Source organism: Vanacampus margaritifer, chromosome 3, assembly GCF_051991255.1.
Source record: "Vanacampus margaritifer isolate UIUO_Vmar chromosome 3, RoL_Vmar_1.0, whole genome shotgun sequence".
NCBI classification, from domain to species: domain Eukaryota; kingdom Metazoa; phylum Chordata; class Actinopteri; order Syngnathiformes; family Syngnathidae; genus Vanacampus; species Vanacampus margaritifer.
This window is the reverse complement of record NC_135434.1, coordinates 13,957,764-13,983,453: the sequence shown is the minus strand read 5'-3', so window position 1 is coordinate 13,983,453 and position 25,690 is coordinate 13,957,764. Positions and strand designations below refer to the sequence as shown.

Here is a 25,690-nt window from a genome sequence, read left to right as displayed (position 1 = left end):
AGAGTTAGTGAGTATATCAGTAGAAGGGTGAAGAGGATGGAGCTTCCGGAAAAGACAGCAAGAGGAAGGCGTAGGGGAAGGTTGATGGATGTAGTGAGGGAAGACATGAGGGCAGTTGGAAGAAAGACTTTGACAGAAAAGGATGCATATAGCCTATATAACGTATAAAAACATGTCTTTGTAAAAGCAATCCTTGGCTCTCATTAGATTGTATCTAGAGTATTAAAGTCCAGACAGTCTATGACATGCTATATACAGCATTGAAGTTTTTGGAACTGCTCTGCTATGCACGTGTGTGCGTGTGTGTGTGACGTAATCTAATCAAACATAACTCAATAGAATATTCCAATGGGCGGCACAGAGTGTATGCAAAGTCAGGCGAGGGGTGCTCGGCGCGGGAAGCCGTGCAAAGTCAGATTGAGATGTGGGTTAATTAGCTGCTAATCAGCAGCTAACATCACAAGGTGCTCTGAATTAGACATACTTTTACTTTAACATGCTCTGAGAAGGACAGATCATGTCTTGAATTGATTCGAAAATCTGAATTGTTTTCTTTAAGTGATGAGATGTGATGTGACGTGTACCTCAGCGTTACATGTTCACCACTGGACATTGCAGCCACTTCAGTCTTATGTCACCGCTCTGCCTGAACCTGTAGACCCGTATCTTATTGAAAAGAAAAAGAGGAGCAATAAAGGGAGGCTTTAAAAAAACAAAAAAAAAAAACAAAGGAGGATTGTGCAAACCTTTAAGTGTTTCTGTGAATTCCTCTTTTCCTCCCGCAGACACCAACAAAACACCATTGAAGGACCAATTGTGGTTTTCCAATGACGTAAGGGGCCCTAAAATCTCCAGAAGCCCGAGGTAAACTGTCAAGCGCAAGGCTGCGGGTGATGGATGCGCGGGTGTACGACAAATGACTGACACTTCAGTCACACTTTCTGTCTGATTGATTGTTATTCTTCCAGCAAGGTGTTTTTTTCCCCCTGCACATCAAAATAAATTAGAGTTGCAAAAAGAGACCAGACGGCTGATTTTTTTTTTCACACACATCATTTTACTGGTGTACTACTGTCAGGTCATACTGACGCTTTTACCAAATATGGCAAAAAGCGATTTTTTTTTTGTAAACTCGCCTTTAATTCAAAAATCATATTGGAATAAAAAAGTCTGCTACCACAATTGAAAAAAACAAACTTTAAAATGAACATTTTGAAAAATGACATTAAAAAACTAGGATTTTTGTACACATACTGTATCTACAGACATTTTTAATTAAATAAAAAAAAATATACAAACCAACAGAAAAATGACTAGTTTTGTTGTCTGCATTGTTTACTGTTCTAGCATCATTTTATTAATTTTTTACTTCAAATTCAAATAAAAATACAAATGAAATGAGTCGCATGTCGTTTGAGTCGTTCTGTTGGGACATGACAAACTTCTTCTAATGAAATCGGCCAGAGGTGATGACTGACATTCCCGTTATTTTGCTGAAAAACTGAAGCTGCCGCGTGTTATGACTCACGAGTGTTAATCCGTCAAGCGCCACCTTCGCGTGGCCCGACCCGCTCATTTGGTGGCACTGGAACAGGGCCTGCCATACAGAACTAAAGATCAGGAAATCCAGTCTGTTCCTGTTCCTGCTGATCGTCTGTTCCAGTGGCACAGATTTTGTCATTCAAGCAGCTAAATGACTTTTTTTGTGGGGGGTCGGCCTGTGGGACAATTATGATTGAGCTTGAATAAATCCAACCTGCAAGTGACCAGGAACAGGAACTTGAGTCATTCTGTGGTACCAAATCTGCTCACTAGATCTCAATTTGATTTCTGTTGTTCAGTATTAGACTGTATGCAAGTCTGTCTGGCTTTCGGATTGTGTTCCTGTTCCTGCCAACTCTGCCCAGCGACACAGCCTGGCCATGACCAATCCATGCCAATTTTCTCTCGATAGCCTGTGGGTCCATGAGCAGGAACATGAACTTGAGCCATCCTTTTGATCTCTGACGTTTCATGCGCTAGCTAGTTTGATTGCGAGTCTGCTCTGACTTCATGTGAGGCCATTATGATTGCGCCCTTCGACCTCTGAGCCACTGTGTATATCTACAATGTTACATCCTGTTCCTGGCACAGTCCTGCCCACCCTGTGACCATAACCGCTCAATGTCAAGTTTCATTGTGGGGCAATTTCAACCACACACGGTGAATTCTTCCTAGCAACAAGTGTCCGTGAGCAGGAACAAGAACCTCTGTATCAAAACACAACTAGAAGAAGGTAAAAAAAGAAAAAGACACAAACGTCGCTACGAGCTCCACGTGGGCCGACTACCGCCTTGTCTACACGAGCACGAGAAGACAGAATAAGGGCTTGAAAAGTGAGACGGACCCTAAAGGCCCAGCCAAAATCCCCTACAAAGAAGTTGATCACCGCTAGCTGCTCTAGGTCAGGCCGCTGAAAACAAACAAACACGCAACGCTTGATCCCGCGGATCAGTCGCTCCTTCCAGCAATCAAATAAGGATTTGCTGTAGAAAAAATAGACGTGTGCTTGGAACCATCCCAGCGGAAAAAAGTCTTTGCAAAGACCCGAATTTGCTTTTTTCCACCGCTAACCACGATCGTTTCAGTTTTTGGTGACGGAACGAATTCCGAAACGGTGTGTGGCGCGGTCCTAGTTGGAACACGTGTTGATGTTCTTGCCGTCGGCGGCGTCTTCCACCAGCGCCACGTGGTAGTCGGTGGAGAGCGTGAAGTGCGACACGCAGCCCAGCAGACCGCCCACGTACTGCCGGTTGGTGTGCAAGGCGATCTCCTTCATGCCTCCTAACGCACACACGCAAAATAACGACGTCATTCTGATCATTTCTATCAGGATGCCGACATCAGCCGTCACTTACCGACATATAAGGGCCCGTTTATGTTGAGTTGTCGCATCTTGCCTGGCGACCGACCCGTTTTGGCACCGTAGTCGTCCACGGTCAGCTTCCCGGACTGACCATCCCTACAAACGCCACAGACCATCACTTAAAGGGACAAGTTGACCTTAAACATTTCTTGACAATAATATGTTATATGTGATCTCACTAGTCTAAACATGACATTCTGATTCATATGACATTTGTGGAATATGAGTTATGAAGCAAAATCTAACTGTTTTTAATCCATGTCAGGGGTCGGCCATTTTGCCATTTGCTGACATCACAGTTGCTCAGGGCTCAGGCAATAACCAATCACAGCTCACCTGTTTTCTGAAGCTGAGCTGTGATTGTGTCATGTTTCGGTTCTGTGGGGGTTGGGTTTTTGTTTGTTATGGGTGTTCTTGTTGTTTTTGCCTGTGGTTGGTGTTTTTTTCATGTGTTCCTGGTTTCTTCCCTTGTCTCGTTATGTCTAACCACGTCCACCTGTGTGTGTCTCATTTGTGTTGGTGTATTTAGTCTGTTGTGTTTGTCCAGTCGGTCTGGGTGCATTGTCTACATTACGTGTGGATGTTCGTGTGTCAAGTCTTCGTCACAGCCAAGTCTTCTTCGTCACAGCCAAGTCGTCTTCGTCACAGCCAAGTCGTCTTCGTCACAGCCAAGTCGTCTTCGTCGCAGCCACGTCGTTCTCGTCACAGCCAAGTCATCTTCGTCACAGCCAAGTCGTTCTTGTCGCAGTCGAGTCGTCTTCGTCACGGCCAAGTCATCTTTGTCACAGCCAAGTCGTTCTCGTCACAGCCAAGTCGTCTTAGTCACAACCAAGTCTTTCTCATCACAGCCAAGTCATCTTCGTCACAGCCAAGTCGTTCTCGTCACAGCCAAGTCGTCTTTGTTACAGCCAAGTCGTTCTCGTCACAGCCATGTCGTCTTCGTCACAGCCAAGTCGTCTTTGTCACAGCCAAGTCGTCCTCGTCACAGCCAAGTCGTCTTCGTCACAGCCAACTAGACATTGTCACAGCCAGGTCGTCTTTGTCACAGCCCCACAGCAAGGCAAGGCAAATCAGGTCCTGTCACGTCACACTCGTTCCGGTCATGGTGACCCGTCTAGTCACTCTCGTTTCAGTCATGGTAACCAGTCTAATCACGTCCTGTCCAGTCATGGCGACCAGTCTAGTCACGTCCTGTCAAGTCATGGCGGCCAGTCTAGTCACGGCGACCATTTTAATCACTCTCACTGCTCACATTTTCCCTACGTTTCATTTAAGTACCAAACATTGCACTTGATTCATGTTTCACTGCCTTGTTTTCCTGCATTTGCGTCCGCCATCCCTCAATCACTTACGTCCCTCATGACAGATTGGTCGTTACCTGAGACCTGAGCAACTATGATGTCATTTTTACTCGACAGCAAGTGGCAAAATGGCTGCCTTCCGATACTGATAAAAACTGCTGGATTTAGCTGCTTAACTCATATTCCACTAACGCAATATTAACCAGAATACCGTATTTAGACTAGTGTGGCTGCATAAAACATATTATTGTCAGTCAAGAAATTTTGGGGGGGGTTGCCTTCCCTTTTAAGTCTGCATTTGACGAGAATTCAGTAGTAATAATCAATCAAAAGCTTCATTAATAGAAGAATATTAAGACAAAATTTACCATAATATAGTTGTAATTTAAAAAATGGATACAGATAATATTGAGAAGAAAAAAATAATTAAGTCCTTAAACTCTGATTTGCACTGTATTGCACGAGCAATAATGATAAAAAGTCCTCAATTGTCTTCCTTTGAGCTGCTGTTTCACCTGACAGCTTTGACTCTGTGCCACTTCCCATCAGTGAAGGTTCCGTTGACCACAATGTTAGCCGCACCGCTGCCCAGGTTATAGCTACAGCACAACAACAACAAAACATGTTGACAGTCACGTAGAGTAAAAAAGAGAGTAAAGCTAAAGGAGGTTGTCCCGCTACCTGAAGATGAGCGCGCCGTTCTGTAGGCCCACGGACAGGAAGTCGCTGTTTGCTCTCATGGGCGTGTCCCCTCGCCACAGAAGCAAGCCGTCGCCGGCACTGCTCTTGAAGCGCATGAACACGTTGTTCCTTGAACCTGACACCCTTCAACATAAACAACACCTTTGGCCACACCCCCTGGACTTTCGTATTCAGAGCACTCTGAGACTGTCATTCAGATAAATATAGCATCACCAAAATCTTCGTAAACAAAACAGTAGCCCCTACTTCAATTTTGATGACATGACTTGATCTTTTTGAAACCTCAAGCAGGCATGACAGTATACATGCACACACTGTGGTTGGTGGCATCCATGTTTTCAGTTATTTCTATAAGAATCTTGCAGGTGTTAAATAAATAATAAAAATACAATTAAATAAGATGAAAAACCAAATATCTAAATATTTTAAAAATATTTTACAAGATGACATTTTTATATAATGAAATGAAAACAATGAAATTAAAATATGAACAAATTATTTGACAATTAACTGAATGTATTGAAAGATTAATGAATTTGTTTAAAAAAAAAAACTAAATTAATGAAAAACTTAAAGGAAACCAATTTGAAAATGTGTAATTAAGATCTAATGAAATAAAAATAAATAAATAAAATGTAATTGAAAAATTCAAATGAAGTAGAAAAGATGAAAACAAATAAAAGCAATAAAAGTGTAAAAAAATATGAAAAAAATATATTTTTATAAAAATTTAAAGGAAATTAAAAACACAAAAATGAAAAAAAAAAAAGAATTAAAAATTTTAGGAATTATACAAAAAAATGAAAAGTAATAAATTGGGAAAATATTTTTTTCATGAATTTTTTAAAAAAAATCAAATGACAGAATTAAGTAAACAATTTAACTAATACCAATTGAAGTCTTTAAAAAAAACAGAAAAGAAAATAACTGGGGGGGGAATTAATACCAAATAAACTGAAAATGAAATGAAAAAAAAAATCTATCATTTTTTCCCCACTTAATCCTGACCTTTTGAGAATGTCCCTGTTATCATAGGTGAGGTAACTGCGACCCATGAACTGTGGGATCTCGATGGCTTCCGTCACAGCTGGGACGGACAAGGAGGGAAAACACACGCTGAATGAGCACACCACCAACATGTGACGACACGTCACAAACCACTGCTACATGTGTCCATGGACATAATAATATGTGCTTATTCAAGAAGCCAAATATTACAGATGCATGAGCATGACTTACTGTTCAAGCAGTAGTTTCCACATTCTGCATTAAAAACAAAACAGAACAGAGAAAGCATAGAAAGGTTTAAAAGATTAGTATTAATCCGGGACAGGAGGAGGAAAGATCATGTCATATGGCCTTTGAGACCAGTCATGCCTTCAGGGGCTTGCAGAGGGGGCGGAATCCACCTGAGGTAGGGGCACCCTCAGAGAAACTCTCTCGTTAGAAATATATTATACTGTATATTATTTTAAAAATGTAGCTATGAATTTATTATTTTTTTAATCCTTGTCACATGATTGAAATCACATTCTGCATCACTATCATATATTCCTCTTGGAAAAGGAGAAAAACAAATCAAATCTCATTCCTCCTTGTTATGTCGTGACAGAACTAAAAGAACGCGTGCGGCCTACGGACCTTTCTGACAGTGTCTTCCGTCGTACCCTAGGGGGCAGTCACACTCGTAGGCGTCCCACTTGGGCCTGCAGGTGCCGCCGTTGGCGCAAGGGCTTTGCACGCACGGGTGCTCCGAGTTGGCCACGTTGACGCCGCCCGCCGAGTCGCTTGTGATGGCGATGGTGCGATCGTTCAGGACCAGCTAGGTCGGCACAAAAAGCTTTTTTTTAGACGTCAGTTTTTTTTTTAATGGCAATATTAACTCATTCACTCCCAGCCATTTTGACTGAAGCAACCCCCTTCGCTCCCGGCTGTTTTATTGGATTTTGACTGATTTTGCAAGGCCCACAGAATATTGTGTTCTGTTGCTATAAAAAACATGGACCTACCAAAAGAAAGAAGAGAGTCTCTTCTTTCATCAGGAAAAAAATATATTTGTAACTGTTTCGGTTTTGCAGCAATTAGCATTAGAATATAGCTAAGTTTTATCATTATTCACAAATTTGTTTAAACACTGGGGAAAAGAGCCTTTTTGTAACATGGCCCTGAGAGATCTCTTATACTCTGCTGCCACCAGCTAGCCGTTTTTTTGTAACAACTACCATTTCTTTAAGCGTCCTCTTCAGGTCAGAGGCTGCATCAAAGCCTTCTGCAGCTCTAGCATAAAAAAACATAAAAACGTATAAATACGTTTTTGGGACCATGACAATATTTAAAATAGAATGTTTTTATACGTTTTTGGGAGCAAATGACTTAAGAATGTTCAAAATGACATGCACTGTAAACAGCCTTCATCAGTGATGTTAAAACTGAGAACTGTAGTCAACTACTTTTATTTATATTATTATGAATGTTGTTATGAATGAAACCACATGCATTGCAAACTATCTTCACCATTTAAGTTGTTCTTACGCTCTAACAATAGCGGTGTGTTTTTAGTGGTTAACATTTTTTAAGCCCTTTATAGCATTATTAAAGTTATTAAAATGAGAAACAAAAGAACCTGCAATTGCCATTTAAGTTCAAGATGAGTTATTCTGTTTCATTATTTAATTATTCTGTGGTTAATTTACTTGCATAATTGAAGATACAGTACTGTACATTTTTGTTTTACAGAATTATTCTGTCTTATAATTTTTAATTTATTCATAGCAGTTTATTTTTATTTTTTTACAATTACATGTCATTATTAGAAATGTAAAAAATGTCCTGCATAGCTAAACATGAGCGTTTCATTAGTTTTTTTTTTTGTGTGTGTTTTTTTTTTTTAACAATTACATGTCATTATTAGAAATGTAAAAAAAAATGCCCTGCATCGCTAAGCATGAGCGCTTCATTAGTTTTTTTGGGGGGCAAACAGTATGCACACTGTATGTGGGGATTGCACATTTGGAATTACATATGATACCTTTTGAATAGTTCCTGTGAAGGGCTTCCTGACGCCTGCCGTCCTCTTGGTTTTGTCATATTGTGGTACACCACCGATGTAAAGTGCTGAGCTGCAGTTAATTTGCGTGAAAGCTCCCTGTCAAACACATTTTTCGGTTTAGTACTCAGCAATGATTTGAAGGAAACATACAGAGGAGTTTGTCTGTCCCCTTGTGGTCAAAACTGAAAGTACCTCAGCAAATCCTTCTACTGCTTTCTGGCTGTCCACTTGCAGGATTCCACTTTTTGCCGTGCGGGACACCCTCAGCTCGTGCCACACGTCCATACCGATCTTCTCGTCACTCCTGAAATATTACAAAAAATGTGATTGTCAATGGGGGAAAAAGTGCATCAGTGACTCCAAGACAGGGTTGACCACTAGGTGGCAGTGTATGGAATGACAAATTAGCTTTCTTGACTTTTTTTTTCTTTTTCTTCTAGAGCTTTCTTGACTTTTGACATCAAGCCCTATTGGGTACCTTATAGCAGCCCCCCCGGAGCCACAGTCGAATCTGAACTCCACGTATCCGTCCAGCAGGTTGATGGCCAGGAAGTCGCCGCTGCCATCGTCGTCACTGTACAGCAGCGTGCCGTCGGGCGCAGACGGCCTGAAGGTCATCTCAAACTCCATGAAGGACAAATAGCTCTGGGGGGGCTGAGGCCACCGCACCACGGCGTACGACAACATCGTCTCGTTGAAAAGTGGTGAGGACAGAGAGAAGCCTGGGAAAAAATAAAATAATAAATCATTATTTTTAACTGATTATGATAAATAAAATAAAATGTTAAATACTTAATTTTTACATTCCACTAAAACTTAAATCCCAAAGTAATTATATTTTGAATTAAAATTAAATCAAAACAAATTAAATTAAACTAGCGGCAAATTATACACAGTTCATACACAGTGGCTTGCAGTCCACAATAAATTTTAATTGTCCATTAAAATAAAATGAAATCAAATAACCAAAAAACATTAGTTCCATACTATACTAATATCATTATCTTTGTTTTATGTTGTAATGTGTTCATGTGTAAATAAATAGAAAAAACAATTGATTTTGAGTTGACCGATCAATCAGTCGGGTCCTTGTTAAAAGTAATCAAGTAAAATTGTAATCCCTGTGTGTGACAGAACCAACGGAGAACAAATGGACTCACTGTCTTGGCACAGTGCTCCCGTGAAGCCGAGCGGACAGAGGCAGATGAAGCCGTCGGCGCGGTTGGCAAAGCACACGCCGCCGTTACCGCAGCCCACCACGTCGCACACGCTGTCGCTGCACTCGCCTGCAAACACACGCGCAACAGCGGCAATGTCGGAAGACATCGGATATTGCGTCATTTGTGTACGCTGTGTATATACACTACGCGGTCCGCCCACCTACGTCGGCGCCGCTCAGCGCTCTGCCCAGCGGCCACGGTCTGACATCGGTGGCCTTGCCGTTGACGTTGAAACTTTGGATGCAGCCCACGAAGCCTCCGCCGGCACCCGTCGCCCTCGCCAGCCCGTAGGCGCTCGGAGCCCCGCCGATGTACAGCGGCGAGCGGAAGGTTATCTTTGTGTACTGGCCCTGAATAGCGAAACATATTTTTTTTCCCTACAACTCACTATTTTTCCACAAAGTGCAGTTTGTTTAGGTGCTGCTGTTTTGGTTAGCAATAGCCATATAGTTCAAGTCGGCTTAGTAAATAACTTTTTAATGTCACTCGTACAATTTTAATCTTATATTTGAGGGAGGTTTTTTTGTCTGTAGTGGAAAACACACTCAGAGACTAATTGGGAAACGGCATCAATTCAAGGGACAACTATTTTGCAGAAAATCTAGTTACCGGGGAGCGACCAGATATGGGCGTGTCGTTGTCCAGTCGCAGCCAACCACTCGTGCCGTCCCTGAAGACGGTGACCGTGTGCCACTGACCGATGACCACCCGGCTCTCGCTGACGATCTGAGCAGCGCCTGTTCCGCAGTTGAACCTGCAATTGCAAAATTGTTAAATGTTAAAAATAGATAAATCTGTGTAATAAGTCAAGGCTGTAATATTAGATACAGCCTCTAACATCACCATGAAATAACAATTAAAGACGTGGTGGAAATTGTTTTGATCTGTAAAACAAGAAAAGTAAGTTGGTTTGTTTTCAGATAAAACTATTGAAATCTGTATGTAATAACAACATAATAACATTATATTAATCAATGAATCATAAAAGGCAGCAGCATATACCACTACACTACCAATAGCAGTAATTCATGTCGTTATATGAATCAGGAAAACAACTGACTTAATTTAGTGAGTAATTACAGTATAATAACAGTGTAATAGTTATAAATTATATAGAATCTTAATTTGACTTCATTGTAGTAGCAGTAGCTGTAGTAGTTATAATAGTAGCACTAATAGTAGTACAGGGATACCTTGACCTATGAGTGTCCCGACGTAAGAATTTTTCAAGACAATGGCTGTAGCTTGATCAGTAATTCATGAGCAAAAATGTAACTTATGAATCAGTTGCAGCCACTTGGACGCTAGATGGCAGCAGTGAACTTGATGACATCCGGCCACCACCAGTTATCAAGTGAGAGTACAGGTAACTGTGATCATTAAGAGATTTAAAAACTAAAAATAACATCTTTTGTACTTAACAGGAAGCCAATGGAGAGACTTTAAAACCGGAGTGACGTGCTTGTTTGTTTTTGTTCGAATTCTGGCTACAATGAATTTAATGAGTTTGTTTTGAATGCACACAATTCAATTGTGTTAGATACTAAAAACGCTATTGTTGGCTACGGTGGTGCGTTGGTGTGTGTCATTACCTGTAATGTAGCTTTCCTTGCAGCAGGGCCAAAGAGGTGAAGTCTCCGCGGCCGTGTTCGTTCTCACCGCAGTATAACAGCAAGCCATCCTCGGCGTCCGCCTGCACCGCACGCACACACACACGATTAGTCTGAACGCAGCTACTGTAACCGTGGTTGTCATGGGGATAAGCAGAAATGACTTCGAAAAACGTTCAGCTTCACCTTGAACTCCACTGAGATCTGAAAAGTCTGGTAGGAGTTCTTCAGAGGTTCAAAGGTCATGTGCGAGTAGCCAAAGAACCTCGGAAACTTGACGGACACCTCTGAAGAAGAACAGCACAAAACAATCAAATTCAATTTATCCGTATCTAGGGTTTCCCCCGACTTTTTATAAGCGTGGCGGCCCACTTGTTTCGCTTTTACATTTTGTATTATATCCTGTACTTTGTTTTTTCATGTTTTTCGATTATTTATTTTTGTTAATTTGAAGTCATTTTCAGTTCATTTTCATCCAATCGTTTTAAATGTAAAAAAAAAAAAAAAGATGATTCTGGACTTATTTGACCTTGAGAACAAGTGTCGCCGGCACGTCCGAGATTGCAGTGGCATCTGGATCCTCCGCTCTCCAAGTCCGCAAGGCAAAAGCTGTCAGGGGGGCACACGGTGTCGTCGCAGGTCAGTTGGTAGACTCGAGGGGCGTCGCCCTTCCACGGGGACATGGTGGTGGCGGCGGTGCTGGAGAGGATCAACGAGGGACACTCTGACATTTGGATCATTGACGTTGTTTAACTAAACTTTTTAAGCAGATACCTGGTGGTGGTGGTGGTTGTGACGTCGCGCTCCGAGTTGGTGGGGAAAATCAGATCTGAGAAGTCTGGCAAGATGGCCGACGTAGCGGCGGTGGAGGAAGAAGAGGCCGAAGGTAAGGTAGTGGAGTTGGGGGGCGTCACGGTGTTCATGCGGTAAACAACGTTCTGACCCGACGGACCAGAGCGAGAGCGGAGCTGCGACTTGCCGCTGTCTTGGCCAATACCAGGGAACGGTTTCAGCTGAGAACCAAGTGAAAGTTTAAAAATAAATAAATAAATCCACGCGAATAATCGGATACAATTAACTCATTCCCCGCCATTGACGGCTATAGACGGCAAAAATTCATTTTAACAATTTCTATTAGTTTAACATATTTTTCCACTTTTGTCAAAAAGAGTATGAAAACCTATATTTTTTTTTATTGTACATTTAGAACAGATATAAAATTTGTGACTAATCGTGAGTTAACTAGTGAAGCCATGCGATTAATTACGATTAAAATTTTTATGCATGACTTCAATAGTTAACTCACGATTAATCAAAAATTTTACATCTGTTCTAAATGTACAATAAAAAAAAATCCTAAGTTTTTATACTCTTGTTAACAAAAGTGGAAAAAAATGTTAAAACTAATAGAAATAGTTCAAATGAATTTTTGACGTCTATAGCCGCCAATGGCAGTGAATGAGTTAAATATAGGTGACTTACTTCCTCAATAAAGATATCATAGTCAGAGTCGTCCATGTCAAAACTGTCCTTGTCCTTGATTTGCGTATCTGTGAAATAACGTCCGTAATCGCCGCTGCCCACGTCTGAGGCTCCTGCCGGGAGAGACAGGGTTCCGCTGATAAATTACTTAGACACATACCCCGCAATGATTATACACCCAGAATGCACCAGTGGTGTACCAATGACTAGACATGGGCCAATATATTATATGATGGTATTTTATAACTGTGAGCAAAAATATTCCCGTATCGCAGTAATAAAATTACACTTCTAAAATAATATATATTTTTTAATGTATGGGTAAATAGAAACAGCATTTTTTTTTAAATAAATAAATGTTATCATTCATCCAATAAATTAAGCAATAAACATTGTAATCGATGACATTATGGGTATGCTGATGGGCATATTGTATGTATAACTCTCCATCATAAATGCTGCATTAACACCACATTGAGAAAGCGTCATCTTAACTCATTAAACAATAACAACCCCCCCCCCCTCCTCCATGACTCTTTGTGCTCCACAATCGTAATCAAAGAGTCATGCTTACATTCAACAGCGTTCAATTGTGATCATGCCAGAGTCTGTTACTTCAAAGTGTATTTGATATTGGAAGAGGCAGAGAGAAAAAAAAACTGCTTTTAATTATGAGAAAATATGCTAAATTTTTTGTTTTTTAGTAAGTGCAGACTGGTTGTTCAAAATGCTAATTAGCACAGCCAAGTAACATTAAATCCTGCATACTGAGCACTGGAACAAGGGGAGGGGTCCCCAGAAAACTAATCTGCTGTTGTGTAACACACACACACACACACACGCACACACGCACACACACACACGCACACAATGTTGTGTGAAGGGGAGCCTGGAGAAAAGTATGTCAGTGCGTCAGGGCCACCCTTGACGTCCATTCAAGAAGCAAGGCATTGTGTGTGTGTGCGTGTGTGACAGGCAGAGAAGAGGGTCTGGCATGCCGTCCCTAATCCCGTCTGATGAGACTTGAACGTAACCCGCTTTGGTCCCCCGCTGAGAGACCACGCTCGTCCGCCGCGCAGCTTCTGGCCGTTTGTCTGGCCGTCTTTCCCTAACTGGCGTTTTTTTTTCGCTGCTTTTCAGGATCTTTATTGTTATTGACGCCATTCTATTACAGTGGGAACTCGACTTTCCAGTGTCCACATTTACGCATTTTTGTGTGACAGCCAATTTCCTGCTTTGTGTCGCAAGCAAAAACAGAGCTGCCAACTGCTAGGGATTGTACGTGTTTTGTTAAATCACTCAGCACTACCTCGTTACGGATATTGTTATGGGTATTTTTTTTAAATTACAGATCACATTGATCAACGAGGTTGAAAAAAAGCTTAAATCCTTGGTGGTAGATAATTGCCGACGCAGCGCTCTTCTGAAGTTGTGCGTCACTGATCATTCACGTGCAAGCAGAGGAGTCGCAAATTAGCCAACCCCCCCCCCCCCCCTCTCCCCTAGTCTTAATAGATTAATAGTAGCGGTGAGAAACAATTAAGGGTAGTGGCACAAAATGAAATGTCATTGGCAGATTATTATGTCCAATAATGCGCAGACAACAAGTGGGCTAATGACAACTTTATTGCATGCTTGCGATCCTAGTGAGGAAAATGGATGGATGGAGAACAAATGCTGTGACGCTGCACTGAGTCGTTACTGTCATAACATAACCAATTCCATCCAATTAAATTGCTCATCCTACTTACTGACTGTTTTGGAATCAGTGGCGTGTCACAGTGGCAGCTGTGAATGCTGTCAAAGGGGTGGGGCGGCTGAGTGCCCCACCTTTTTGCACACCCCTGTTTGTAAAGTCAGCCATGATGGTGTGACATGGAGGGAAAATAATATTTTCAAGGGGTACATGGATGAATACGGAAGCATTCACTTGAAAAAAAAACAACTCTTGTTTTTCTGACAAATTTTTGGGGGGAGCTTTGTTTTTATTATTATTTTATTATTTTTATTTTCTGTTTTTCTGAATATTTTTTTCAGTTTTACTGAATATTTTTTTCTGTCAAAAAATATTCCGAAAACCAGGCTGAAAAAAATATTCAGAAAAACAAAGAAAAAAAATATTAATAATAATAATAGTATTTTTTTTGTTTGTTTTTACTTCTGAACTCCAAGCGACTTGTTGCAAACTCGGTAATAGCGGAAGCGGACACTTTCCCGCATACCTCCATATGCAATAAGATGGTCATGTTTACTTACTGGCTCTTAATAAAGGAATTAATGTGTATACTGTATTGTGATTTGTGGGATAACCCCTTCAAAAAAATATTCAGAAAAACAGAAAAATTCTTATTTTATAAAACAGGGAAAAATTACTAAAAAAAAACAGAAAAAAATATTCAGAAAAACAGAGAATTTTTTTTTTAGAAGAAAAAAATACTAAAAATAAAAAATTGGGAAAAACATATTCAATAAAACAGAAAAAAAACCTCAAAGAAACAAAGCTTCCCCCCAAAATTTGTCAGAAAAACAGGACTTTTTTTCCCCAAGTGAATGCAATACGTAGATGAACACACCCACACACAATCAAAATTGAGAAGATCAACTAGCGGAGGCATCACATTTTCTGTACACCACATGTGAGTGTCACATGCGTGTTTTAATATCAATCAGTCCTGCCTACCCCACCCCTTCTTCTCTTAACACACACACACGCGCACACACACACACACACACACACAATAATAAAGTAAATGGCATTTTTTCATCTGTTTGGTAACACAGTGACCTACTAACGCACACTTGTTGATGAATGGTGAGTGCAGTCATGATTATTTCCATCAAACTGTCAGTGTAATAAAGTGTGCTTGAAAGGTACAATTTAAAAACAGTTGGGTCAAAAATAACCCAACTATGGGTCAAAATTGGACTAATCCTCTACTTGGGTCGATATGACCCAATTTAGAGTCAAGAAATGGGTCTTTCGGTGTAAAACAACTCATAAATATTGGTCAGATCCTTTAAAAAAAAGTGGGTCATTTAGTGTAAAAAAAACTGAAAATTGTGTCAAATTGACCCATGAAGTGGATCGGTCCATTTTTGATCCATAATTGGGTTACTTTTGATCCAACTGTTTTTAGAGTGTGAAGAAGGGGACGAAGAGGCATCTTACCCAGGGTGCGCACCGGGTTGTTGACGTGGCTTGGCGGGCTTGCCCCGTGCATGTTGACGGCTCGGATGATAAACTGGTATTCGGTCTCGGGTATGAGTCCCTTCATAACCATGGATTTGCTCTCGATGGGCTCGCGGATGTACGTCCACTCCGTGTCCATTTCTGGCCTTTATAAGACAAAGATGAGAAGGTCACACAAATACGCTCCAAAAAGTCTTCCCAATTCAGGGAGTTTCTGTCAAGTTTCATTACGGCAGATGGGGGCGGGGCTCAATACCAAGGCAGAAGTTCCAGAGAGGAGTATGCGATTCGAGCATCATATCCACTGACTTTACTTGCTAGCACTTAAATTCTGCTCTATTGCATTCTATATTAGGAGTGTGACGATATATCGATATCGCGATAAATCATGATACATTGTCTCACGATAGATTATCGATACGCCTACGCAAGTATCGCGATATTTGTAGTTAATATACAGCCACTATAAGGCCTCCATTGTTCACTACTTATTGAGCAATTACTTGGCAGGCCGCTAGGGGGAGCACCTCATAAGAGTGGTGGGGAAATGTATGGAAGTCTTCAGGCAAAACGGATTCAATTTTGCATACGTAACATTTTAAAAAATATTTTATGGTTCGACTTTTTGAAGCACACAATTTCTGAGGAATATTAATATTGATTTAATTTGATTGGAAGTAATTTTATTTATTTACTTTTGCAATGTTACACCAAAAAAAATTATAAAATGAAACAATTCACTATGTAAACTGACTGACATGTTGCATAGTGTTTAAGAAAGACACAAATGTATTCACAGAAAGTGGTTTCTGTTAAAAAGACATTTGTATTTGTTTAAAAAAAAGTACTTACTGTCACGAAGACACCAGTTTTAATATTTTGTTGCAGTAATGGTACAAAAAGAAACAATTTGAAAAAAACATAAATTTATGTCTTGAGTAGTTTTATCGTAGATTATCGTGGATTTATTTCCTGACCAATATATCGCTAATCACGGTATCGTCATACCGTGAGATAATCGTTATCGTGAGCCTTGTATCGCATATCGTATCGTGAGGTACCCAGAGGTTCCCACCCATATTCTATATCAGAGAACATTTGCATTTATATTGTTTATTTCTTTGATAAACGACTGAAGTAAATGAATAAAATGAAAATAAAATATCGCCTGCAATAAATGGGGAAGAAGGGGTCACTGAATGTTTAATATTTTGGCGAATGCGACATGTTCGAATTTCTCACATTTTATTCCTGTCGACCTGCCACTTTGTCTGTCTGTTTGGTGTTGACGTGCGGTAACGTGAACTGACGTCGCCAGCCTGCAGTTACGTTTGTGTGTGTGTGCGTCTCGTTTGTGAAGAAAGAACATTGGTTTAGATCAGTTGTCTGTCTGCCGGTGTCAGTCTTTGTGAAGTAAGAAGCAACAGCTGCCTTTATGCTTTTTATATCTTGGCGCGGTGGAGTCACAGCGGGGTGGTACAAAATGTGTGTTTCAAACACAAGCTGCCTTTTTGTCATCGTCGTCTCAAGCAATCAAGGCATCAAGGGTAATTTGGTGGAAAACGATGTCTGACTGTAACTTGTCTTGTCTCGACAAAAGAAGCTTCTTTGTCTCACACTCTAAAAGATTCTCTCTGTTGGACTATTCATACAATAAATACAGTATACACCGAATTTGAACACGCAACCTCTGAACTGTGAGGCGGCTGTGCTAACCATATTATGATAAATAAATAATATAAATGAAAAAAAAAACTCAAAATAAAGGATATTATGTAAATAAAACAGTCAATCAAATAAGTAAATAAATACGCATTTATGATATTTCAACTAGCACACTGACAGAACGATGTATGCAAATGATCAGTGACGGCTCACCTGAAGTAAGCAACCAGGAAGTGGAGGACAGGCGCGCTGCCCTCGCTCTCCCCTTGCTGCCACGACAACGCCAATTCCGTGTCGGATATTGCCACGACGACGGGCTCGGTCGGGGGTGTGGGCGGCATGCAGGTATCTGATGGCAGATAAGGAATTCAATCAACCATTTAAAGCAGCAGACGCAAATGAAAAAAATGCTGTCATCTTATTTTTGATTTTCCTCACCATGCGAGGCTGTGCTGACATCTCGGGGCATACTGGGCCGACCCTCCCCGGCCCAACCGTAGGCACCGACGCTCACTCGGTACTTGGTGTTCACTTTGAGGTTACCGATATCCACATCCTGTACGGTGCATAAAGGACGTTTCAAACAATATTCAGAGATTGAGAACTAGAGCGGGCTAACTCCATTTTTGTCACTTTTAACCAGAATATAAATACTGCAGATTTTATTGCAACTTCTTCTCCCCTGCAAAATGACAAAAATTAAGTTACCCCACTTTAGTCCTCAATGGCTCCGATACACTGAAAAAAGAACTACAAATAAAAAAATAAATATACTTACAAAGCTTGCCTGTCCATCAAATTGTCCCTTTGGGTAAAAACAAACAACAAAGATACTGATCACTCGTGGGAGGTCGGAATTTAGTTATTTACACATTATTGTATTTTCACCCCTAAAAAAAAAATCACTTTTATGCAAATCATTGACAATACACTGTCCAGGGTTTTAATTAATTATTTCTAATGGGGGGAAAAATAATCACAATTAAGAAAAAATGTCATAAAAATGTGCTGATAAAAATTCTAAATAATATTTAAACTACAATTGCCCTTATAAATTAATTTAAAATTCAAAAGGTTAAAATATGAATATAATTTTTAAAACTTTTAAGCGCTACAATAGAAGCAAACCCTAATAACACTGATATCAAACGCCACGTATCCAACAACACTGCAGCTCTGCTTGCTATTAATATTGACAATAAGGACTCACCGTAGTCAGCATGTCCAAACTAAGAGGGACTTCCATTACAGAGGCTGTACCCATGGGACGGCCATTTTTCATCTCAGTGTAGAATACCTGAAATGCACACAAGGACATCATCTAAAAAAAAAAAAAGGACCAAAAACCTCTACCAAGGCTCAAATCAATGTGGGAACAGTCTTCAAGAGCTAAAATTAGGTTTTGTTTTAGTAATCAGCAATAAGATCGGACAATAGCATGAACGGAGATGATGATCTGATTTTAAAGAGATAGAAGCAACTAATCACATTCAATTGGATTTCTCAGGATCCAGGTTCAACTTCACACTGAATGTATTTTCTTTCTTTTTTCCCCACCAAGCCTTACATACATTTGTAACATTATTGTGAATTACATGATGACACAATTAATACTATTAAACATATACATGTTTTTTTTTTGAAGAATTCACTTAAAGGGACAATACAAACTCACACAACTAAAATCATAACTTCCTTGGCAGAGGTAACACTGACACATTAAGTTCATGTGTGAGTTGCTCGGAAGCGAAGTGCAGCTCGCTGACTAAGCCTCTTAGCACGGACATATGGTCAGAGCACACACTGATTCACACTTTGTTAATGAGCGACGGCAATTAGAAAGGACGCATGGAAGGTCAATAGGGTGAGCTACAATTACTGTACACAAACAAACACTCTGTAATACAGGCACAGTAAGTAATTAATTGACCGTTAAGAATGGTTTCAATTGTGCGGAACTGATTGTGGATTCATCGCAATAAGTATTATTCTCCTCAATACGACACTGGCGTGGAAACAGGAGTTCAAAACATTTAGCATGAGGGATTCCTTTTGATTTAATACATTTCAAACATAGTACTCAGGTAGTCAAATGGCCATATTTAATTAACATTGTGTTCTCAAAGGGATTTAGTATGGAATTTGACAAAAAGCAGGAAATATGCACTAAAAAAAAAGGCATTTGCACTATTTAGCTTAATGCAAAAACCATGACAAATTCATCGATAAACAGTGGGAAAATGTTTTTCCCAGTCAAACAAAAATGTGTATGAGTAAATAAAAGCTATCTTGCAAGAATTTTTGTGACAAAAAAATCTATATTTCTGAGAAAAAGAATAGCTATTTTGGTGAGGGGAAAATGCCCTGGAAAATATCTTTAAGAAAGACGATAAGAAATCATGATCAAATGATTTTTTTTAGAACTTATGAGAAAATGTTAACATTTGTGAAAAGAGAAATATTTTAATAATTGTGAATAAAAAGTCATACATTTTCAAGAAAAAAAGTCAAATAAGGAAAATAATTATATATTTCTGATAAAATGATTAATATTTTGCAGAGAAGTTCTATGTTTGACAAAGTAATATATTAGGAGGAAAAAAAAAAAATAGGCAGTGAAAAGTTAATATTATGTCCAGAATGAATTTCATGACTTCATTATTTTTCATGTACAATTAATACCTTTAAAAAACAAATTTTCCCACTTGTTTTCGAATGAAGATGACATCACCTACTGAGGAAGTAGGTAACGACCAATCATGTCTCACCTGTTTTCTGGGCTTGGTCATTAACTGAACCATGATTGGTCGTTACCTATTTCCTCAGCACCAGTGATGTCATCTTTAGTCGACAGCAACTGGAAAAAAATTGTTTTTAAAGGTATCAATTGCGCATTAAAAAATGATGAAATTGCAAAGGGGGAATACTCAAATGTGGTCCGCTTACCGATAAGTCTTTGTGCTGCGCTCAAGTTATTATGTACATTATGTCTACAAAGAATGGTGTTCATAGCATATACATTTGTAGAGCAGCAGCTGTATATTGGCAAAGCAAGACAAAACAACAATCACACTCCCTCAAGGCCGACGTGCCGGCTGGACAGAGCGTGGGACTGGCACGCGTTAATGGCGTGTGGAGGGAAAATGGACATCGACGCAGGAAAGTGTCAATTTGATTTGTGGCTTTTTCCATTATTTTCGCTCTTGACATCTTTCTATTAGAGTAGCAGCAAAACAGAAAGGGTAGCTGATTGATAAATAGAGTGGCGACCACACATAACACACTGCGCTACTTTTTCATCGAGCATATAGTTGCTAGTGTGAAAAGCTAATGTAGTAGTGAATGTCTCAACTGTAGTTTTTTTTTGTCAAAAAGCACAAATGCAAGCACTCACATTTGAGTCACGGAAGTGAAAAGCTAACCAGTGGGCAGCGTGTTAGCACCGGAAGCTAACATAGCAGTCTCCACTCAGTGCTTTTTGTCAAACAACACTAATGGATGCTATGCTAATGCTAACACGTAGAGTTAATCCTTTGATGCTGGCTGAAATGAGGTCTAGTTGAGGCACCACTTGAGTGCAAGACGCATCCTGGCACAGAGAGCTCAGCCATCAGAAGTCTCTTTTATAAAAGCAGGGCGCTAAAAGGGGGTTCCATCCAATTTGTAAACGCAATTGGATGCCTCAAGGCCACGGTGCCGCTATGGAGCCCGTTTGACAGGCACTTTAAAAAGCCATCTGCGAGGGTGGCTTGCATGGATAGTATAGAAAAAAGTGGAAACTGTCATCTTTATAAAAAAAAATTGTGATTACGTGAATGGGGCAGTGCTGAAATACAAAATGTTTTTTTTTTTATTCTCTTGATTTTTAAAGGGACTCTCATGCATATAGAAGCTTGTTTGTGTACAAAAATTAAATTTAAGGTCAAAGTTAAAGTAGTAGTTCAATTGATGAAATTATATTGAACCTATTCAATAGTAATGTATTTATATATTTCATGTAATTTTGATCATTAAATGACATTTTAATTTGTGAAATGAAATGGAATTTGTAGGTTTTTCTTTTGTTTTGGATTTATTTACTAGAAAATGTAATTTATTTGTATTTATTAAAAATGTTTTATTTCATTTCATTTGTTTATTGAATTTTTCATTTATTACCTGGAATTTACCAGAACAATACACAATTTTTTAAATAGTATTTATTTATTTATTTTTATTGTATTTAAGGTAAATATAAGTATACATTATTAATACAATAAAATGCAATAAATACAAATTCAGTTTAATAATTAAAAAAATAATAATAACAAAAGGTGACTATTAAATACTGCATGTTCAGTATAATTATTAAATATCAAGTCTTCATATTTAAGTAGAAATTATTATTACAATAAAATGCATCAAATAAATACAAATTCAGTTTAATAATTAAAAAGGTGACTATTAAATACTGCCTGTTCTGTATAATTATTAAATATCAAGTCTTCATATTTAAGTAGAAATTATTATTACAATAAAATGCATCAAATAAATACAAATTCAGTTTAATAATTAAAAAGGTGTCTATTAAATGCTGCATGTTCTGTATAATTATTAAATACCAAGTCTTCAAATTTAATAAATAATGGACATTCTGATTCATCATTTCACATTTTAATCATCAAGCAAATTGACCTCATGTAATAAATAAAATGTGATGGTAAAGTTGTGATTTCATCATAGAAAAGGAAATGGAACTCAGCCAGCACGCTGTGCCTGTAATAAAAAGAGTGACAACCTTGTATCCGGTGATTGTGCTGACATGTCGTCGCGGCATCTTCCATCGTACGCTGAAGGCACTGCAGTTGACGCTCTCCAATTGGATGTCCAACGGAGGACTCAGACGATCTGGAAAGCAAACAGGCAAGGACATCAGAATGGCAACCGAATCACAAAGTAGAAACCGAACCAAAAGGTACTGGTTCCTGGTAGTGCCTGCTTTTGCCTGGGCCGAATAGTTAATGCTATCTAACTTCCTGTTCCTGTCCTTTATCTGCAGTGTGGGTGTGAGTGCGACCCTTTTTACTGGACAGATAATTTTGTCCCCTTCAATTCTGCCTAGCAACAAGACCACACAAACGGTCTTGGTTTGGGGCTGGATATCACGTAAAACACATCATAACATTCATCAATCCAGCCCTCCATCCAACAATTCATTCATTCATCATCCATCAGTCATCTTTCATCCAGCCATCATCATTTCATCCACTTCCACTATCATCAAGTCATCATCATCCATTCATCTATCCTTCCATTCATTTATTCAGCAATCATCCATCCATCCTGGTGATGATTGGTAGCACAGAATAACCCATTCCGTTTGCTCGGCTTACTGAGGAGATCAACAGTGGGCTGGTGGAGCCTTAAAAGCACCAGGACGCCATTTTAATGAGCGTTCAATGTTGTGGTGCAGCCTTGATATCGCAAAGAGGGAAATGTCAGCATAAGGACAAAGACTTCAGTTAGGAATCAATAAAAAGGTTGAAAATGGTTTAAGCCCAACACTACACAATTATTGGATTTTTCTTCAAAGCAAATGATGTCATAGCATTTCCAGACACTGCCACTAGGGCAGTGTATTTGCTTGTTATCAAGGGTGTGGTCAATTGTATGACAGTCCCGAAAAATGCTTGAAAACAAAACCGGAACGAATTGTGTTCTACCTAAGAGGATCTTTTTTGTGACAACAAAATCAGAGAGCGACCAGCACACAACGGATTGTGTCCGACCTCAGACATTCCACTGTTGTGCCCGAAGGCCTCTGCTAACGCTAATGCTAACATTGACGTGATTGATGTGGACTGACACACCAACCACCCCCCCCCCCTCGTCAAAGACCACCACACAAGTCCAAATGTCAGCGAGCGCCGTGTGACAGTGCGGACTGTGTGGCGAGAAGCAACGCAACAGTGTGTGTGTGGCTCGCATGTAGCCCGAGGGATCGAACGAGTGAGACGTGATGCGAGGGGAAGGCGGCCAGGATGAAATGGGCGGGCCTACGACACGAGGAAGATGTCGTGGTGATATGAAAACAAAGAAAGCAGTTAGTGTGCGCCTCGGGGGATACATTGTTGAGGTGGATTTACGACACAAAATCCGGGCACATGTGGGACAAAACATTAGGTACACCTGGTGGGAGCTCAGAGCACAATTGTTTACTCAACTGCAGATGGTGTGGGCATCTATTCTTTGGTGGTTCGGGGTAAACTATTAACTATTAAACAATGTAAATGTAAAATAACAATTAACCATTTTCGGAATCAAGGGGAAGTGAAGTTTAAAACGTAATTAAGAGGACCATTATGGAGCGCATGACTACATTGTGGAGTAGCCACATCTTTAATTGTGGTAAGACTACATCATTACTACTTTACATGCTGCTGTTTTGGTTGGCAACATAACTCAAATGGACTAAGAGGTAAACAACTTGAAGGCAGTAGTGTCAACAAGATGACACAAATTAATTACCTTTTTTTTTCCATTCGATGGTAAACAGAGGCACATATTTGAGAGACGCCTTTATTTGTCCTGAATGAAAATGCCATGCATAGCGGAGGTGCGCGCGCGCTAAGGAATGTCATTGGGATTGTGAGATTTTAGGCTCGTTCAGGTGTACCTTTGACTAGGCGAGGGTGGCACATCTCAGTTTTATAGGGATGTGGGCAAAAACATGGTGATAGATAGATAGACAGATGGACGGACAGACAGATAGATAATATAGATACCATGCATTTTACAAAACCCCATTACACTCCTGCCAATGTCACAATAATGTGATTAAACCCCTATATTTGTAATTAAATATTTTAACATAAAACAATGGAATACATGTACATGTAAACACACATGCTTTACCATAGCCAAATTTAGCGGGCAAATGTCTAAATAAAAATATATCACGCAGCAACAATAATGAACACTATAACATAACAAAATGAATAAAAATGGACACATGACCTATTTTAGGCCCACGACCCCCAGTTTGGACCCCTGGTTGGAGTTGTGATTGGGCATCCAATTAAATGAAAAAAAAAAAGGAGGTTTTAGGAAAGCAACCTGACGAAGATGACTGATGGTGTACAGTACGTACTAGAATTTGGCTGACCAGCTCTCCTGGCACTGGACCTCCTGGCGGCGGTGCTACGAGTGGCCAAGCAGCAGATCGCAAAGAGGACAAAGTGCAGTAAGAAAGTGGTCCGTGTCCGAGTGCAGCTGCGGCTCGCCATCGCTCCGATTGCTCTCAAATGCTCATCGTACACGCAGACCCCAAAACGCCACCGCTCCAAATACTACTAATAATACGACAAAAGTTACGGAGGAGGTGCAGGTGGGGGGGTGACGCGCGTCCCACTGGACGACGAGGAGAGCTGATGAGATTAGGGTCCGAAAGATCAGATCGGGTTGGGCACGTCACTGCGCGCGCGCAAAGAGACAGACGGTGTTTGAGTGTGGGGGGACACCTCCGTGCGTAATGCGCGCGACCGATGCGAGATGGGTGGGCATGTTGCGAGCGTGACTGTGTTTTACGTCTTTTTTTTTCTTTTAATGTGTTTATTAGGTGGTTCCTGCGTGTGCGTCCACGAGAGCACATGACAACCCAAGAGCGCATGCAGGAACGTGGAGCCATTTAGGGGCTAAGAGGATAACGAGCGTCTAATCCGCACACCGAAGGCCACGCACGCACGCAGATGGAAGCCACACGCGTCTTGACCCACAGAATTAGAAACACTACTACAGCCTACACTAACCCCCCAAAACACTCGTTAAAACAACCGAAGAAACTCCCAAGAAAACAAAACACATTAAATAAAATAATCAATAGGCGCTAGTAATACATGTTTTTAAATTACAGAAGAAATATTGCTTCAAATATTTGACAAAGCACACAAAATGTTATCAAACAACGTTTTTAATATGTTTATATTTACTACTTGAACACTACATTCATAATACAACTATTTACTAAGCACCTGGCTACTTTGAAATACAATATACGTTGAAGGCGGGCAAGGCATATAAACAGTCAACAGCGCCCACTGGTGGCAATATTTGCTTCTGCAGTAAATGTCATTCTGTTTATCTTTTAAAATTATACTCCTACAGTGCTTTACAAGTAGTTAAAATGCTAATATACAATATTTTTATTATATCTATTCATTTTTTTTATAATTCAACAAAATCCGCAGCAAGTAACAGCATCAAAGTATTGAAAATATATTATAAGAATGCATTTAAATGCAAAACCTTTATTAATTCGTTATTGGCCCATGTAAGGAAACTATGTTTTTTGTTTTCATTCAAGTAACAAGTGAAGTCTCTTATTAATTGAGGATGTGGCGTCACAAGCCCCATTATTATTCCTGGCTTAAGAGACCCACCTGACAGCTTTTAGCTGCACAGAGGGGACATTTAGTCATTCACCTGATGAGCCTCCATTGAGCCTTTTTTTTTTTTTACAAAAACGCGTGCGACGCAAAGACGATTCATCACGACGCGCTACATTTAGCATCAGCTGGCTGAATATAGG

General features: G+C 39.9%; 1 protein-coding gene across 1 annotated transcript; it reads right to left on the bottom strand.

Annotated features, from left to right (window-relative positions):
- Nucleotides 1-1,043: 1,043 nt before the first annotated feature.
- On the bottom strand, nt 1,044-24,552 carry egflam (EGF-like, fibronectin type III and laminin G domains). Its single transcript, XM_077562225.1, has 25 exons — nt 24,254-24,552; nt 21,902-22,011; nt 18,335-18,421; nt 17,903-17,929; nt 17,563-17,680; nt 17,338-17,473; nt 15,439-15,605; nt 12,270-12,382; nt 11,562-11,800; nt 11,317-11,486; nt 10,974-11,074; nt 10,770-10,870; nt 9,787-9,931; nt 9,338-9,527; nt 9,118-9,243; nt 8,436-8,679; nt 8,150-8,261; nt 7,937-8,053; nt 6,550-6,730; nt 6,148-6,171; nt 5,917-5,995; nt 4,888-5,031; nt 4,722-4,805; nt 2,898-3,001; nt 1,044-2,823 (listed from the first exon to the last, which is right to left on the bottom strand). Exons 1-25 carry the CDS (start codon nt 24,387-24,389, stop codon nt 2,672-2,674), a joined length of 3,207 nt encoding a protein of 1,068 aa, XP_077418351.1. The 5' UTR covers nt 24,390-24,552; the 3' UTR covers nt 1,044-2,671.
- Between the last annotated feature and the right edge of the window lie 1,138 nt (nt 24,553-25,690).